Source organism: Lutjanus erythropterus, chromosome 21 (genome assembly GCF_056507025.1).
Source record: "Lutjanus erythropterus isolate fLutEry1 chromosome 21, fLutEry1.hap2, whole genome shotgun sequence".
Taxonomy (NCBI): domain Eukaryota; kingdom Metazoa; phylum Chordata; class Actinopteri; order Lutjaniformes; family Lutjanidae; genus Lutjanus; species Lutjanus erythropterus.
Genome location: NC_139337.1, coordinates 17,758,198 through 17,776,963, shown reverse-complemented (window position 1 = coordinate 17,776,963; position 18,766 = coordinate 17,758,198). Strand labels below are relative to the sequence as shown.

The following is an 18,766-nucleotide window of genomic DNA, read 5'->3' as shown; positions in this document are numbered from 1 at the left end:
GTCTGCTTTTGCCTGTTGTGTCGTTGTTGTCATCATCACTACTGCATTGCATTGTGGAATATTTCTGCCGGCATACAGTCCAGTCCTTGTGTACCGTAATACACCTTACTGTTTTAGCACACTAAACTGCATGTTAAACATGGAATTTTGGACGTAGCAAGCCAGCTTGCTAACACACTTAGCTTCTCCAAAATGAACAACAAAGAGAAAACAAAATGAAAAAGAAGATGAAAAGGTTGTTTTCCTTGAGGAACATCTAAAGCATAAGTACATTTTACCATACAGACAGAACAAATGTACACAAGCAGAGGATGTGACAAAAAGTAACTGACAAAATCAAAGTGAGAAATTGGCTTTGAAATTAACTGTAGATGAAGTAGTGAAGAAATATGAAAATATTACTGTGACAGCAAGAAAGGAGATCGACAAAAACTGCTATTAACATTTGGCTAGATGGCTACAAAATTTCTCATCACTCTTATTGTCCAGTGGGTTTTCTCTGTCTTCTCTGTCTCCTCTTCAATCACCATAAATTCAGCCATTGTCTCATGTTCCATAAATTATGTCAATTTTAACAGGAGGAAAATGGTCGCTAAGGACCTTCTAGTAACACGTACAGGAATACTTACATAGCTAAGGGCAAATGCTTAGTGATTAAAGGGTTTTCCCTCACAACATCCCGAGGAAATCCTTACAGTGAAATTATGCAACTCATTCTTTATAAGGAATGCTTAGGGGACAATTTAAGAGAAACCATACTCTAGTGGTTTTTATGCAACTGGGCAGTGTATCCTGATACCCTGCTATTAAAAGAATCCTCAAATTCTACTTTTTTTTTTTAGATTTTTTTGGGAGGGCTTTTTGCCGTTATTGGATAGCGAGAGCTGAAGAACAGACAGAAAAGGGAGCACAGAGAAGGGATGACACGCAGCAAAGGGCCACAGGCGGGAGTCGAACCAGAGGCCGCTGCAGGGGACTGATAGCCTCAGTACATGGGGTGCACGCTCTACCAACTGAGCTACAGAAGCGCCCCGAATTCTACATGGAATGAATCATTAGAGAGCATTTTTCTCCCCAAAACGTCCTGCAAAAGTGAAATAACTCAGCTAACATCAGTGGACGACACTTGTCAAAACACTGTCTCTCTAATGAGCTGTATCACAGTTACATGTTTGCCCATTAGCCTGCATTATATAATGCAAAACCAGCTTAATGCTACATTTAGTGGTACAACAGAGCCTGGCAGAGCCGTTAAGGCAGACAGATGAATGTGCAGAGGGAAATTCGCCCCGGTCCTTACGCTTGTCAAGCTACATTTTTAGTCTTAGTGCATTGTTTTTCAGCACATCTGTATGTGTATGTGTGTGTGTGTGTGTGTGTGTAGCAGCAATCCCACAGGGTGAGGTCAGCAAACGTTTAGTGCGATCCATCTCCCTCAGAGTGAGCTCCTGTCCCTCCAGGAGGCTCAACACATGGGTCAGCACAGTAGAGTAACAGCTGAAGGTCAGAAGGGGACAAATGCCAATTTAAGAGAAAAAAGTCCATATAAAGAGGACATTTGGTGTGTAAAAATGTCAATAAACCAGACACATATTATAAAAGAAGTGCTTTTTTTCTCTCCAATGTTGTTGGTGGTGAGAAAATCTGTTCAGACTCCTATTTGTGAACAACAGCATTTTCCCCCAGATAGATACCACAGCTTCTTTGTGCTCCACATGTTCTTACACTTATGTAAATGCCATTAACACTCCTCCCCTCCAGCAGCCCTCTCCCCCTCCCTCATTCTCCATCTTTGCAGTACAGGGGTCAAGGAGAACAATAGCCTGTCCACCGCTCAGGGGGCATAACACCAGAATGGAGAAAGATTTTTTTTTTTTTCAGTTCTGTAGCAAAATATTTCTAACAACACGCTGAAGGCTGAATCAACATGAAGGGTGGACTGAGCTGAGCTTATGCGATTGAATGTAATGCAGCTCGACGTGGACGTACAGGCTGTCTCTGCTCAGTAGCTATTCCATCCAGAGAGAGTTGACGCAGGTCAGATATGTTCAATCTCAATGCAGCACTGTAAAAAACCATGAGGAATTTAGAGGAACCAACTGATCTTTTTCTCCATTAACCTAACGTAAATATACATGTTTTATTAATTCAAGTTAATTAAACCTAACACTTCCAGTGCTTATTTTCAGAACTTATGAATACGAGTTCTTCTAACTAGTCATTGACTTGAAACAATGAGGTGAATGACAGTTCAATCAACTCTCAATTTCTAAAGACACATCATCGGCATATTAACAGACTTCCCAGCATGCACTGTTTGAGAATTAAAACTCTCCTGAGACCCAAAAGGAATCAAACGGATTTGTAATTTTCATTAGTGTGACCGATCAGTTGTTGATTCCGATTAATTAATATGTTTGTTTCACAAAAGAGTTATTTTGTCATGATTCATCACAAAATTACTTCAACTTGTCTTTTCATAATCAGTCAACTTTAAATTTTAAGGCAGCCCAGATACTACTGCCTTTTTAAGTTAAAAATGTTTTTTTCTGTGGTTGTTTTTACAGAGAACTCAAAGAGTCCCTGACTTGTGGGAATGCAGTGCTTGATAACAACAGTACCCTCAGTGCTGATAGCCATCACAGGACATACTGTACCCGTGGCAACAGATAAACATCTGGTAATTATTGGCAGCCACTCATTTCCTGACAGGCAAAAGGAAGGACAAGCTTTTCCTTACAATGTTGATTGGTTTAATGAGAGAAAACACACACAGAGGCTGCAGGTTTTTGAGTGCTTTCAGGCAGCAGAGGTAAAAAGGCGAAGGACCTCTGAAGTGAAGTGGCCTCTCGTTTTTATGTTACTGGCCATAAAACGATCACAGGGAAGAATCAGATGTGAAAGCACTATTTGCAAGTAGATGTCACATTAAAGGAATAGTTCAGATTATTTGATGTGGGGCTGTATGAGGTGCTTGTCGATAGTATATCAGCTATAAAAAAATTGTAGTTTAAGTGTATGCTATATTTAGAATATTTTCACCAGTTTATTTTGCTATGACACAGCCTTTTATGATAGGAAAATGCTGTTATATAAGCCAGATATCACTCTCTCTAAACCAATCAGACTCCATGGGCAAAATCAGTAACTTTACCCTGCAAAATACAGAGTATTAAAAGGATAATTCTAATTCACCAAGTCACACACACACCAAATTAACCGATCAAGGCAGAGGTAGACTGGCAATTCCCATTTTCTGCCAGCTAAAATTACCGAATTCGCCAGTGGAGTCTGGTTGGTTTGGAGTGAGCAAAATTTTGCTTATATAATGACATTTTCCCATTGGAAAAGGTTGTCTGACAGCAAAGTTAAGCAGCAAAAATATTCGAAATATACACTTAATCTGATACTAATTAAGCAGACTTTTTAAAGAGGCTAAAATACCTTTGGTTGCTGACGTCGTCCACAGCAGGACATTACTTAGCTTCCATGTTGGTATTGCTCTCTACTTCTCCAAACTAGTGGGCATGCTGACAGGCATCATACCTCATATGACCCCACATAAAATAATCGCAACTATCCCTTTAAGATCTGTTATCAATTATATGTGAACAAGGGACTGTAATTCGTCTAAATCGACAGACGCTGTTCAGGTAATTGTGTTATTCCCCCAAGATGTTAAATAATTAGGATTTGTGGCTTTGTGGCTAAGGGAGGAGATGTGTGCGGTCCTGAGCTTTATGCTGTTATGACATAACATCTGGCTAAACACATAAAACCCCTCAGCTACACAGTTAATCACTCTGAAAACCTGAATCGTATCTCATTTTCCAAGCTGATTTCTAATGTGTAAATGTCACAAAAACATTTGAGAAGTAACAATCTCCCTACAGTGTTTCCGTGCAGGGAAAATTAAACCACTTCAAAAGGTATTTCAGGGCATTATTTAATTTTAACCCAAGCCAACAAGAGCCAGGGATCAAGGAGGATTTGGAGGAACAACATGGACCAAAGAGCCAGAAAGAACAAAGAAAAAATGTCCATTTATTTCCCGCATAGCTGAAAACAAAAGGTTTCTCAGCGTTCCTGCTATCATGAAAACCTCTTGTGGCATTTCCCCAGGAACCTTCCCACACTGTCAAAACAACCCGGCCACAACACTGAGAAATGGCCAGAAGTCATCGGCCAATAAGGGTTGAGCAATGACAGCACTACGCAGTTGTTGTGATTAAGACCCCTGCCTCTGGAAACAAACAGACTCCCACACATTTTGCTGAACTTTCTCTGCCTTGTTCCATCACTCCTACTCTTCCTGTGATTAAAGTGAAGATTGTCTTTTGAGGAGGGCAGGTAGATGGAGAGAAAAATGACAGTGAAGCACAGAGTACGACTTCACTGAAGAACTTTTTCTGTCTAATCAGATTTGGCTATGAACACTCAACTGGGTCTTTTTTTTTTTTCCAGTTCAGTGCGCCACAATAAATTCCAATATCAGCCTAACGATTATATTTTAGCAGTAAGACTCACATCTCAACACTTTTCTTTATCAACTGTGATATGAAACCATCAGATTTTCACACAGTCAGAGTGTGCATCCTCTTATAGTTCAGTTATAAATCAGTGCACCACAGAACTTCTCTCCCCAGGCTGTAGCAGCATTTTTGGTGAGGCTTATTTTGTTTTTGTTGACTTTCAATAAAGCTGACGATGACGAAGTTATAATTACAGTTTAAAACAGCTGATTCTGGTTAAACACTGCACAAGCAAACAAGCAGGCGTCACTTGCACTGCAGTTCTATCATCTCTGCTTCCACAGTTAGTTTCATCATTTATGTTGATGTGGAGGCTCTGTCTTTAAAGTTTACAGCCTGTCATGCTGTTGCATTGTTCTGTGAACAGTGACAGCTAAATAACAGCAGAAACTTTACCAAACATTCGTTTCTTTTTCTCTCATCATCTAACCACCATCTCAAGTTGACAAAAATTTCTTTCTTAATAGATGCGCCAGCTAATAAAAAATATATTTATGATTCTCCCGTAATTCGTCATTGAAGGACTAACCCTGTGCATTTTCTTTCATTAAAATGCACACTATCTGACAAAGGGGGAAAAAAACTGACTGCTCAACTGGAAGAATCTCAGTCAACAGAGGGGCCTCCGACTGATGATTCAGACCTTCGACTTTCAGGTGACAAGCACAGAGGGAGTCATTAGTGGCAGTGGACCGGCCACAGAGGGGTCAGCAGTTCACAGGAGAGTTGTAGTAGTAGTAGTAGTAGTGAGAGCTGGCATCCCTGCAGTCTGCAGCTAAAAAGGTCGTCTGCTGCTGAGTAACCTGAGGGCCTGTGTGGCCGTCCAACAGCACTGCGTGGAGGGAGAGGGGGGCAGAGATATTTAAAACCTCCTTGAGAATAAGCCAAGGGGACGGTGATGAGACAGGACTTCTTTCTACATATGTGCCAGCCTCTGACTGGGGCCAAACGTGTACCCTAACCAATCCTGAAATGTGATCCGTCGGCCTGGAGGGGCACAGAGCGGCGGGGAGAGGGGCAGGTTCTCTGGGGACTTGTGTGTTTGCCTCTGTGTGTGCACAATCTGCATTTGCTTTGGCTGCAGAGCAGAGCAGGACACACAATTTAATGAAATTGACTGAGCGTGCACAGAGAGAGATGTGCCGGGGACAAGGCTGATAATCCACACTGACGTTTGACTGTAAACTGACTGTTCATTCCTGTGTTTTTCCTCTCTAATCTGGTTGGGTCAGATATTACACACACACACACTTCAGGAGAGAGACTAGGAGCAACTGTTCTTTCTAAATTTGTCAGGGGGAGAGAGCAGAGAACACACCCCTTGTGCTTATGCGAGCATGAAAGTGTGTCTCTTCTCCTCCTCCTCTTTAGTAAATAAACAGGCCTCTACAGTACCACTGTGTCAGGCCAGGGTTACGTCAGATGCCCTTGGTTTTTCTAACAAAACATTAATAATACACAAGCACCAATAACACACACACCAGAATGTTAGTTTCAGAGTCATATGCACAGAAAACTACTTAATGCGGAGGCAGCGGGACTCTAGAATCAATTAACCTTATCCTGCATGTAGAGAGGCTGGCTACTTGCATATTTGTATGCAAAGAGGCTGCAAAGTCTAGACAATAAAAAGGTTATCAAAGAACAACGGTGCATAAACAAAGGGTTGTAATAACAGGTGCCTTTGTGGCTGTCCTGGCCACCCTCAGCATGCAACTGGCCAACACAGGAGGGCTGAAGGCTGACCCAAATCACCTGGGCCTTCCAGGCTATAAAAGCTGGTCCATGCGCTCACTCTGTCTCTAACTTTAGTTTTAATAAGGTTGGGCTGATGGATGACGCCATCGTCATCACCAATGGCCGCAAATCATCAACCACTGAGCCCTCTAGTATTGTAACATTGTGATTACAGCCTCATTTGAGGTGGTGTGTCCCCTCAGGGTTGCCATAAGGTAAGAGTTGTTCTGTTTTTGACATGTGGGAGACAAAATAAAAAGATGCTGCTGCTGCTGGTCATTGCACTATGTCTCAATGTCCTGTTTTTCATTTTCTTATTAAACATGCCCAGTTAGGAGAATCCAAGACGCTCAGTTACATTGGTGGCGGCAGTGTTTCTTTTCTGCATGCCACTGTTGGCATTTTCTTTCATTAATGGCATTGTTGTTCGTGCTATTGTTTTCTTAGCTTAGCTTCCTCAGTATAGCTAGCAGCCAACATTTTATCAAGCTTCAGGGGCTGACAATAACTAAGTTAGAGACACAAAGGGCAATGAAAACATCCATTGCAAAGTGGACATCACCATATGGCAATTTGGTCGACATCGTCCAACAATTTTTGCTATTTTAGAAGCATTCTTTGTTGTATTTAATGGCATCCTCTTTACATCCAGTATATACAGCAATCAATAAATAAAAAACTCAAAAGAGAAAAATGTTATCTTTGGCTGTTGCAGGCCTGTAATAAGAACTTTCTGCCTGTCAACCTTTGTACCTGCCTTCTAGGACTGGATATCTTTCTTTTTTTAATTAAAAAATTAGGCCTACTTTTGAAACCAGCTTACTCTTGCTGGTGTCTCTTTTAAGTAAATTTCATGCCTAGACTCTTTCCTCTGGAAGGTAATGTGGACACGCAGACAGCAATCTAATCAGAGTTGACCTCTCCATTTGTCCTACATCAATAACAGCTTCTCAGCATCATTAGCTTGTAAATCACAGAAGCCATCAGTGGATAAGAGAAAGAAACAAAGAAAACTGCCCCCTCCATAACCTGAGGTCAAAGCCAGTGGCTAGACCTTGGAATGGATCAACAATTCAATGAAGAGCATCTAGATAATTGATCAGATCTGTGGTTCATTATGTTGCCAAATCAGACTGAGGTGGTGACGGATTGGAGACATTCAGAAACAGCAGAGACAACAAAACAAGAACAAAAACTGGGCAGCGGTTCAAGTAAGTTTGCTTCCAGTTGAACCTTTACTGCAGATTGTTACTCAGCCGAAGCGCAGAAACCTCATCTAATGCAACGAGCACCTTCACAGAAGATGGAGAGGCTTCTCAGAGGAGGGCACAGACAAACGTTCACCACAGTAACGCTGAGAATGGTATGTTGTAAATCTGTCAGACCATAAAGGGAGAAACGACTGAGGAAAGAGGCAGAAATGTGCACACGGTGCCGCCAGTTTTTGCTTTTATACTCTCTAGAGGAATACTATAAAACCACAAAATCCTAAATGAAGAGAGATCTACAAAGCCATATTAGCTGTACCCTAATTTTCTCAAAAAATACAGTCAAAGTTCAGATGCTGTGCCCGTTACATTACCATAGTGACGTGGGGCCAGAGCTGGGAAATGGGGTGACAGGTCAGTGGGAATGCCTTACTGTGTATGCATGCATACACACGGATATAAGATCCTGACAAAAAGACACACACACACACTCGTTCTCTCCCTCCAAGGGCACCAGAAGTACCCCTCAGTGTAAACCGCACTGTCCTACAAAAGCTAGCAACTCCTCCCCTCTGAGCCAGTGTAAATTGAGATGGGGTTTACATTAATGGGTTTGGGGAAAAAGAAACACCTCGAGGTAAGTGCAGGGGAAGCCTCCTCAAGATATGGGTAGCCTACATCTCCACAAAATGAAGCTAGGAAAACATATTGCTCTACCGCTTACAATTCTGCACAGTTTTTGCAGCTTTACAGCGTTACACCTACAGCAGCTGAACTATTTGTAACAGTCTATAAACTTTGCACTCTCTCAGCAACATTTTTGCTGTACTATTGAGTAATTTTTTTTTGCATGATCTTGCACTGTCTATACATCTTCATGCCCAGACCCTGATAGGGGGGAACACACAGGCACTAAACAAATAAACCAAGTCCACCGAACAAGATTATACAGTTCTTGCTTAACAGCATTTCAATTTTTTAACTGAAAATCTACATTTGCTAACAATTTTTGTATCAATCCGTGTATATATACATATATTTGGAACAACAAAACCACCTTTCTTTTGTTTATATACATTACATTACATGTTACACTGACCTTTGCAATGTACTTTTGTTTTTTTTCCACACTTGCTTTGATCTTTGGTTTCTCATGCCAATACAGCTGTTCTGAATTGAGGATATGAAGGACTGCAGGTTTTCTGGGTAAATAGGTTTTATTGTAGTAGTCTATGTTCTGTCTTACAGGGAGAAAGGGGGATGGGTAGAGGTTAAAAAAGAACATTTCAATGTCAATTCTTACACTTGCCAACAATGTCTTTTTTTCTCAGCTTCCTTCCTTCACTCCTTGTGATTTATGCACAATTCTTACTGTAAAACATGCCTCAGAGAATGTCACATAAAACTGAAGCCCAATTACCATAGCTATTTTGAGAATCTGATACTCAAATCAGGAACATTTTTCCCTCCTTATCTGCTCCCTCTAACATGTCAGAACATGTCTCTTGTTTTCCCAAACAACGCCGCGCTGGAACGAAACAGATTATCCCTCTGCCAGTCCACTGAAAATAACCATCAAGGTCACCGAAGCAAGCGCTGCTTTTGATGGATATCTGTACGAGGAGGATGTCTTGACTTCGATGAATCAATGAACCTTATACGAGCCCTGATGCATTCGCTCTGAGTGCCTCACCAAGGTGAGGGCACAGAGAGTCAGTAGTTGAGGTTGTTTTCTTCTTGTTTTGCAACAGCTATGCTGCATCGGCTCCCTGTGACGCAGGGATCTGATCAATACTGGGTCTCGAGGGCAGCGGAGCAGGCAGCGAAAGGACTCGACAGCGAATATGCTCCATAGGCTGTGTAATGTTGTGATCAAGGGTTGGTGTCAGCAGTGTGGCTAATGCTGCGCAACCAACTTAGTGTTGTTTTTGTGAAACAGAAGCATAAATATACACAGACAAAAAAAAGGCAGATGAAAATAAAAACAAAGTGAAACACTTAGTCAATTCATTGTTTAACGGATCAACCGAAAGTGAAATCAACAAAACCAACAATTGATTCATCATTTAAAGGGACAGCTCAGATTTTTTTGATGCGTGGTTGTACGAGGTACTTATACATAGTCAGTGTATTACACACATCACAAAAGTTAAGCAATGATGTATTCATTTCAAGCACCCTAGGCAAAATCAGCCATTTTACCTTATAGAACAAAGGAGGTGTTGGTCTACTGATGCCTTGACATGTGAGTTAGTTTGTGTTACTGCGTGACATCTGAGTTTTAAAAGGATAATTCAATCATCTAATCATCTAAGTCCCAAAAAAACAAAAACTAACAGATCGAGGAAGTGGTAGCTCAACAACTCCCATATTCTATAAGGTACGTACATCACACAGCCCCACTTCAGACAATCCAAACTTTTCCTTTGACATGAAAATGCAGACATTCAGAAATATCATGCCATTGCACAGTGAACAGTTTTGGGGATTTGGACTCTTAGTTGGGCATGAGCAAATTGAAGACGTCATCATAGGCTCTATCACCCTGTGAAGGCCATCTTTTGCCATTTCCTGACATCTTACAGTGTAAACAACTTGACGATTAATAAAACACATAATCAATAGATTAACTGATGATGAAAACAGTTGCAGCCCAACACAGAGGTCAGTGGGACAGCGACCATCTGTGTAAGACACTGCACCAGATTGAGGGGTACCCCATGTCCCAATAACCCAGCTACAGTATGCAGACAGACAGGAGGATTACTTCTATGATCATGCACTGCTCTATGAACTATGTAGAGTATGTGGTATGTATGTACAGCCAATCATGCTGAGCAAAACCATTAAGATCAGCAGAGCTCCAGCATACCAGGTGAATAACAGGATACCTGTGCAAGAACACAACAGACAATCTGCTCGCAGTCAAACAAACCAAAAACTCGTCTTTTCTGGCTCAACATGAGAGCATGTTTCTACCGCTGCCAGCCCTCTGTGCACACACACACACACACACAAGCCTGAGGATACAGCAGTACTATCCTACACACACACATGCAGACAGTACAGGACCATTAATCATAGGCAACCCAGTTCTGCTTCTCGTCCCACACTCCTCTCATGGCCCAAGGTTGACTTTGCAGTGTCTGTATTTACCTCAGTGTGGTGCAGAGGTTGCATGCCGCGGAGATTAAATCAAAAGGACAGAGGGCAGGGGGGGATAGGAGTGCATTGTTGAACTCAGCGGGTACACATACATGCACATACTGTACCTTTCCTGGTTAACATCAGCAAGACCAAAGCTGTCTTCTAAATCTATCAAAATGCAAACATCTAATCCACTAAAAATGGCGATGAAATCAGTTAAGACACTTGATACTGATTGTGTTCAGATCACAAACATGGTCACACACCAGAGCTGTAGAGACTAGTCAAACTGTTAAGGTGTTCTGTGTAAAACCACATAACTGCAACACATTTTTTTTTTTTATAAATGCCAGTTATTTATATCATAAGCTGCATTTCCACCCAGAACTTTTAGTCCCAGGAACTTCTTTTCAAGGACTTAAACGGTTCCTAAAGCTCCACAAAGATTAGGTCAATCAGTCCACTGACCCATGAAAAAGCGACATCTGTTTTAATACCTAATTTTTGCATGCGACTATACAATCAGAAATGTCTCAGCACTGCAAGACCCACCCCCAAAGTTGGTTTTCTTTTGGAAAGTACCACCCCTGAGCAAGGCTGACATTCTGGGGGTTAAAACAATGCCCTTGGAAGTTAATTAAGAGCCTGGTGCCTGTGGTTGATGCACCGAGTTTCTCGTATGGTTCTTAGTCTACGGGGAATGTTCCTGCAGTAGAAATGCAACTATATATAATAAAGAAAAGCAGCAAATTCTGACATTTAAGAAACTGGAACAATCAAAGCTGCAACAATTAAGTCGATTAATCGGTTAGCTGTCAATAGGGTTGGGTGAAGTATACCAAATTGGCAAAAGATGATTTCCACAGTGAGACATCACAATGGATGATGATACTGTTGCTAGGTCTTAAAGGGTCTTCTTCTCAGCACCACATGTTGATAACTTAGTTGTTTTAAAAAAATTAATAAATAAACACAATATGGAAAAGGCAACAACTCTGAAGGTACACACTACCTCAAATACAAAAGACTTTTAAATGACAATGTTATGTTGGTAAGACTAAGTGGTGGATGACTGTAAGCCATGACTGTCCATCGTCCCAACCCTAGTTGTCAACTATCACATTAATCGTCAACTATTTTGATAATCGATTAATGTTTTCAGTAATAAGCAAGGAAACTAAAACGGATTTCAGTGGTTTTCAAATACTGGTGCATCAAAATTTGTCTTACCCAGGTAAAGAGATGCATTTTCTTTCTTCACATTGTCGTCCAGGTAGGTGGGCCCCAGGGTGTAGATCGGCGTCGACCCCATGCCCACCAGTATCTGGGCACAGATGAACAGAGTCACATACAGGTTGTGCTCGTTGCCCTCCTGGTCTCGTGGGCACGATGCCACGTCGAGCAGGTCGCGCCCGCTGCTGTTGCCACTCTGACAGAGGCCTTCATGGCCCGCGGATGAGTTCATCTCCTGGATCTGGTAGGGTGGCGAGATGAAGTGGGGCAGGGAAAACAACGCTGCCCCTACAGCGATGACCACACCACCCACAGCCAGCCAGCGCGGCCTCTGACCTCTACCACCGAAGTAGGAGATGAAGACCACCACCAGGAGGCTGCCGATGTCGAAGCAGCTGACCAGCAGGCCAGACTCGGAGCTGCGAAGGCTGTAACGCTTCTCGATGGTGGTGATGACGCTACTCAGGTAGCCCGACACCATCAGGGACTGGATGAAGGTCAGGTAGCACATGCAGAACAGGAAGCAGCGGGAGTCCCTAAGGATGACCCGCACGTACTTCCTGGCTGGGATGCGTATAAGGCGGGTGAGAGAGAAACCAAGTTTTTTACCCCCGGAGCCAGCTGGAGCCCGACCCTCCACAGGTAAAGAGCTGCTGAGCCCCACCATGCTGGACGCAGAGGGGGAGAAGTCTGTCCTGGAGGAGGGAGACTCTGCCTGGCTGGAGTCTTCTGGGGTTTTGGGCTGGAGCTCGCTGCTCTCCTGCACTGCCACACAGGTGTGGGTGGTGTTGACCAGTCGAGACTCCGCAGGCTTTTGACAGGGTCCGTTCAGGATGGGTAAGCTTTTGGACTTGAAGCAGTTTTCCGGGTCCATGTACTGGTCCTGGAGCTCACGGATCTCCAGAGACTCGGACAGGTCGCTCCCCGTTTCGTCATTGTCTGATGAAGTCATGGCGAAGCTGGAGATGTAGCTTCAGTCAGAATCTAGAGCCACATGAGGACACAGTGGAGCTGCTGCAGGGCTGGGTGCTGGAGCAAAGACTGTGGCCTGCCAGTAGGACTGGGGCGCACTGAACCCCTCTAGTTATGTGCATGTTTTATTCCACATAGCACCAAACTATTCTTACAAGCCACTAGTGACAGTGGTATCCTGACTGAATACAGAGGAACATCACCTTTCTTTATTTAACACTTCAGAATATTGTCTTAAGGACTGAACTGTTTACATTAAATAGCTTAAAAACATTTAATCAATAACAAAAAGGTGCTGTCTTTACAAAGCTCCCCTCATTTACTGCAGGATGCCACGTTGATACTGATTTTATGGCTCTTTGTTAGGTAGCAACCTTGATTCATAAAGGTTTTTTGTTTCCTTTGTCCCATAACTGTGCAGCATCCTAGGAAAAAAAGATAAAAACAGGAAATTAAAATATGAGAAAACATTTAAAAAATGTTGCTATTTAAAAAGTGGACACATTTAGGCTTTATACCTACAAAATCTAACCATTTTCACTCCTGGCTATATGGTAATGTGGTCCACCCTAGATTAAACTGCTCACTTCGTATCGCTAAATTGCTAAACAGAACAAAATATCCCACCAGAAATAACAAAATTACCGACACGAACAAACAGTCGCATCGGTGTCAAACTGTCGCAGCGGGTAAACCTTAAATAACACCCAGCTCCCCTTTGTCAAAACGAGAAATATACCTAGAGAACAAAAGACCACGCTGTCCACAAACGTCTCAGTCATGACTTTGAAAAGAACTAAAACCCACATTCAACACGAGACATTTCTGGGAAAATTAAGCGACAGCGAGTCTCGTCCTCGACCGAGACGGCGACAGATTAAATTTGGCATAACTTCTAGGAAAGGCTGGAGGTACAGAGGGGCTGTGATACTCACACAGGACAGAGGGAGGTAGCCTGTTGTTCTCCACAGAGCGGCCACTCACTGAATGAAAGCTGTTTGATGCCGATGGTTGCTGCTGCTGCTGGTGGCCAATGATGCCTTCAATGACCCTCGGAAATGGCAGAATCACCAGTTCGGAGAACAAATAAAGTAGCCCCAAAGCTGAATGTGTCCAGTTATTATTACATTACCTCATGAACAGGGTTGCGTCAGATTACTCTCAACAGCTATTGAATACAAATTGCATGGCTTTTTTTGTAATTACTAACATAAGCAAAGGATGTTTTAGAAATCTAATCCTCTTATATTTGGATTATTTCGAAATCTAACATTTAAAATATTATACCTTATGGTTACATGTTACATTTTTATATTTGTTACAATGTCACAAATATTTTTCTTCTCTTTTAACATCTCAAAACATTTTCAGTGCAAATAAAATATTTGCAATATTCAGCAGTTATAGTTGATCAGCTCAAATGATCCTTTTAAAAACAGGTGTATGCTATGTGTATCCTACAACATGTGGGATGCTGTTTCTTTTGTGTAAGTCTTTGTTGTTGCCAGCCAGGGGACTGTTATTGCAACAGTCAAGAATAAGAGGAGTAAGAGGAGCACTTATTCAAAATGCTTATTTTCCATTTTCAGTGTAAATAAAAAGGGCTATAAACACCATTATCCATAATGTATCATTAAAAATAGAAACTAAAATCACCATATTCTAAAGACATAATCAAAAACGTAATCAAGCAATCGTTGACAATGTAACTAATTTGATTGCACATTCATTTGCAATCTGGGCTGGTTTTAGTTACTTGTTTTTTATTTTACTTGGATATTTTATTGACTGACAAATTGATTGATTGATTTTATATTTTCAAAAAAATATAAATCTTTTTACGTCTATAAATTAAATCTCTGTACTCTTTGAATTCTAAAATGTGAAAACAATCAATTATAAACATTTGTTGGTCTTTTTGTTGGTATTGTTCGATATTCACACAGATACGGGACTAATCTGTTAAATTTTCGACCTATTAGCTAAAACCCAACGAGTAGAAAGCACCCTGAACGCAGCAATCGTGGGGGTGAATTGTTTTTCACCTAAGCCACTTTGGGACTTGTAGTTTTTTCTGAGCCTCTGGTGCGTTCAGCGCACTATGTGACTACAAGTAAAGCTGAGATGAATAACAGCGTCTATTTAAGATATAAACAACACAGAATATTTCTGTAAATACTAATGCATCCATATTTTTATTCAGTTCAATTAATATACACAAACATCTAGAACTTCATATCCCAGCATGCTTGTCGCCTCCATATGGTGGGTTGTTTAGTGCACTACGTCATGTGGACAGCTGGGACCCTTGCTGACCCAGCAGTGATTGACTGGTCACAGGCTCATATAGACAATGGGCTCTTTGCCTGGCAGTCTCTCTGACGCAATAAATTGTAAAAAAAAAAAATATATGTACATATGTCAAGTGGAGGCAGTTTAATTCTTCAGGGAATACTACCACTCTTTTCATTGATGAAAATGACTTGTACATTTCAAATGAAGACTGCATGGAAATAACTGTCTACACTGGAGGAATGTTGTTTATACACTCTTTTTAATCCTGCCACTAATTTTAATTAAATATATTCATATTGCACATCAATAAGATATAATCACGTTACTATAAAGGACATATATAGAGATGGACAATGTGATGTCTCCCCAAAAATGAAGTCAGAACATCATGATTACCCCCTGGTGGCTGGCTGCAGTAAAAGTCAGAAATCCTGCCTCTTCCATGTTAGCAGATAGGTCATGGGTCGAACTGAAACGTCAAAGTAAACGTCAAATACATTTTTTCTCTAATATAGTATGTCATTTTAGATAATTCCTATCATACTGATGTTTATTCAAGTATTCTTGTTTTAAACGTTTAGTTTTAATCAGCTTTTTGATGCTATAAAAAGCGTGTTTCACATCACGATTGACAGCTGAGCCCTGCTGAGTGGAGTTCATCTTAATTTATGTCACTGATGTCAACACAAACAAGGTGCAAACAAGATGCATGTAGCTCAGGGGCAATAAAAAACACAGTGTAACAATTGCCCCAGTTCTTGCTGCCATGATAAAATCTCGTATGCTTGCTAGCAACACCTGCATAAGCATAGTTTGTTCATATTCATTTTTAGAGATAAAATTGGTGCAAGTTTGAATTTGCTGTCATTTAAACTTTAGACTGCAGAAGAAAAAATATGGTACATCCAAAAAGTAACTTTCACACCTCAAAGTCTGGTTTTTGTTGAAAACTTCTGCTGAGCTGAAACGACCCTGGTCTTATTTCACAGGCAGAGGAAGAATCCCACTGAGCATGTGCAGAGCAAATGTCATCCCTCTATCTTATTTCTGAAAGGAGGAATCATGTGTGGTACACTGTCCCCCCATAACAATTGCCCAGGTCTCCCCAATTTACAAGATAAAAAGGGTAATATTATAAGATATAAATAAAGGTATCGATTCTGTTCTAAGTCTGAATGAACAATAGAATTTGACATGTTTTATTATTGAGAGGTTACAATTCAGTCAATGGGGACGAAATGAAAACATCTGTGCTGACAGAGAGTAAGATGTACCTTTTTTGTAGAGAGAGACTTGACTCCCAGTGCCTGTCAGAGGGATGGATGACTTTCCCCAAGGTCATTAATTCATTTCCTGGACTAGGTACCCTGGGTGATCAATCCCACTCCTCCTCCTTCTCCTCGTCGTCCTCCTCCTCCTCCGCTCCTCATTCTGGTGCTCTTTGCTTCCTTAATAGCATTTAAAGAAAGCCTGAATGTCAAATATCTGCTCCAGTCTTTTGAAATATATGTCTTATATTTTGTCATGTCTCTATTTTTTTAACCCTAAACTGACACACAAGCTTAGCTCCTTTATTATCCCCCACCACAGTGTGCAGATTCATGCAGTCCGCCATCTCCTTGTGTGGTGGAGAGAGGACGACTGTCTCTCAAGAGTCAATCAGAGGGATCAATGTTGAGCATCATGGTCCATCATAGAGGCCTCTGTGGCTTCTGTTCCAGAGGTTTTCATCTCTCTCTCTTTGGCTATCAGCACGCAGCGGGCTAATCAATACCACAAACCACCATGAATACAGAAGAGCATGAAGGGATGAGAGGAATTATAGTGGCACTGTGTCACCTCTGCAGCACATCTGCAGGAGGAGCCACAGCAGGGATTCGATTAGAGGCTAAATGTGCGTGATTTGATTATATATTGCTCACCCCTGGAGCCTTAACCTACAGCATAATACATTATATTTGTTGACTTCTATCACAATGTGTAGGAAGGTTTTCTTTCTTTTTGATGATTCCAGAAAACCATTGCTGTTCATTTCTTTATTAAAGTCATTTAATAATGAATCACCCTCATGCATGAATCAACATCAACAATCGCCAATGTTATGCATGATCCATGATGATTAAGACAGAAAAATAGAAATACATGGCAAAAATAGCATACTATCAAAACTTTAGGGGCCCTCTAAAGAGTGACCCCCCCAAAATTTCCCAACTTTCAGTGGAGCTCATGACTTATTAAAAGGAAACGGGGTCCATCTGGCTCTGCTGTAATTCGTGCCCTGGGTGCTATAACCTCATAAAAATTATACACATATTGGCTTTAACATCATGAGATCCAGATAGGGCACGCACTTGGACAAGCATCCTATTTATTAGCTAACAGACACTTCAGAGAATGAAGCTCTGCTGAAGTTCAGATTTAATTTTCATGCTTTGATTTATACACTTTAATCCATATCATATTTCGTGAAGGTCTGAGTGCAGAGTCACACCAGAGTTGATAGAGACTCAGTAACTTGCTGAAGACAACAGCAGGATGGATTCTTGACCCTGGACACTTATGGTTGTTTGTTTTAATTGTTCGTGAAAAGTATACTGTAGTATGTACTATTGAGTCCAACACAATATTGTGGCTCTAATTCTTTGTAATCAAGCAGAAGGAAGGATTTAAAGGGAAAATTCATATACACACATGTAATGCTGAAACTGCTGTTTGTAAATGCACCAGAAAGATTTCATTTGATTGTTGAGTCTCAGTCCCAGGACATCAAATACAGACATATTGAGTTGGTAAAGCATTCTGAACACAGCAAAATAATGATAAAGGCAGAAGATAGGGTGTTTACAGATACAGTCAGCACCATATTCTTCTAGTGGGTCATAAGTGACGACTGAAACAGATTATTTTTCTTAAGTCTTTACATTTTTTTTCAGGAAAATGTTGCAGTAAGTCCATTGCAATACTACATCTCTAAGTCTTTGTAATCAACGCAGGAGGAGTTAAAGAAGACCAACATAAACATGTAATAAACTGTACATATTCATCGTCCGGAGCAGATTTCTTGCCAGCCAAATGTCATTGATTTAAAGAAGTTACAGTATGAGCTTGGGGACATTTAGTTAGCCCATGACCTTTCTTAAAACAGAGAGCGAGATGACAGGAGCAGCCTTTTCCAAAAGGTTAATATGTTCATGCCTTCTCGAAAATACTTTTAATGGGGCACAGAAGAATCTGGCCCGAATGTCCTGAAGCAGCAGAAGAACAAAACTTGTCTGTTTTTGGTGCCGAAAACTTCCCATGTGAATGAGTAAACTAGTACAATAGAGACTGAAAAAGCATGCAGGCATTTTTAAAAGGGGAGGTTGCAACAAAGCTTTCCTTCATATCTTAATGTTTCTCACAGCCACTGCCAGCAGTTTTTGTTGTATTGCATTTCTCATAAACTCAGCAATAAAATACAGAGACTGTTATTAGAACAACTGTAAGAACAGTTTATAGCTCGCAGGGGGGCAGAAATCAAACCTATTTAAAATATCAATATTTGTGGGCAATATTCAGACCGGCGTTGTGCAGAAAATTGATTCTTTCCTGTTAACTGTCTGAAATTCAATTATACTGTAAACCCTAATATATAGCAGAATA

General features: G+C 41.1%; 1 protein-coding gene across 1 annotated transcript in view; it reads right to left on the bottom strand.

Annotated features, from left to right (window-relative positions):
• Positions 1-13,811, bottom strand: part of slco5a1 (solute carrier organic anion transporter family member 5A1) — a 74,868-nt gene extending 61,057 nt beyond the window's left edge. The window contains exons 1-2 of the mRNA XM_084747692.1: positions 13,765-13,811; positions 11,855-13,254 (exon numbers count right to left, since the gene is read on the bottom strand). Of these exons, the coding sequence (XP_084603818.1) occupies positions 11,855-12,809 (955 nt within the window). The 5' untranslated portion in view covers positions 12,810-13,254; positions 13,765-13,811. The remainder of the gene's footprint in view (positions 1-11,854; positions 13,255-13,764) is intronic.
• Positions 13,812-18,766: the final 4,955 nt, after the last annotated feature.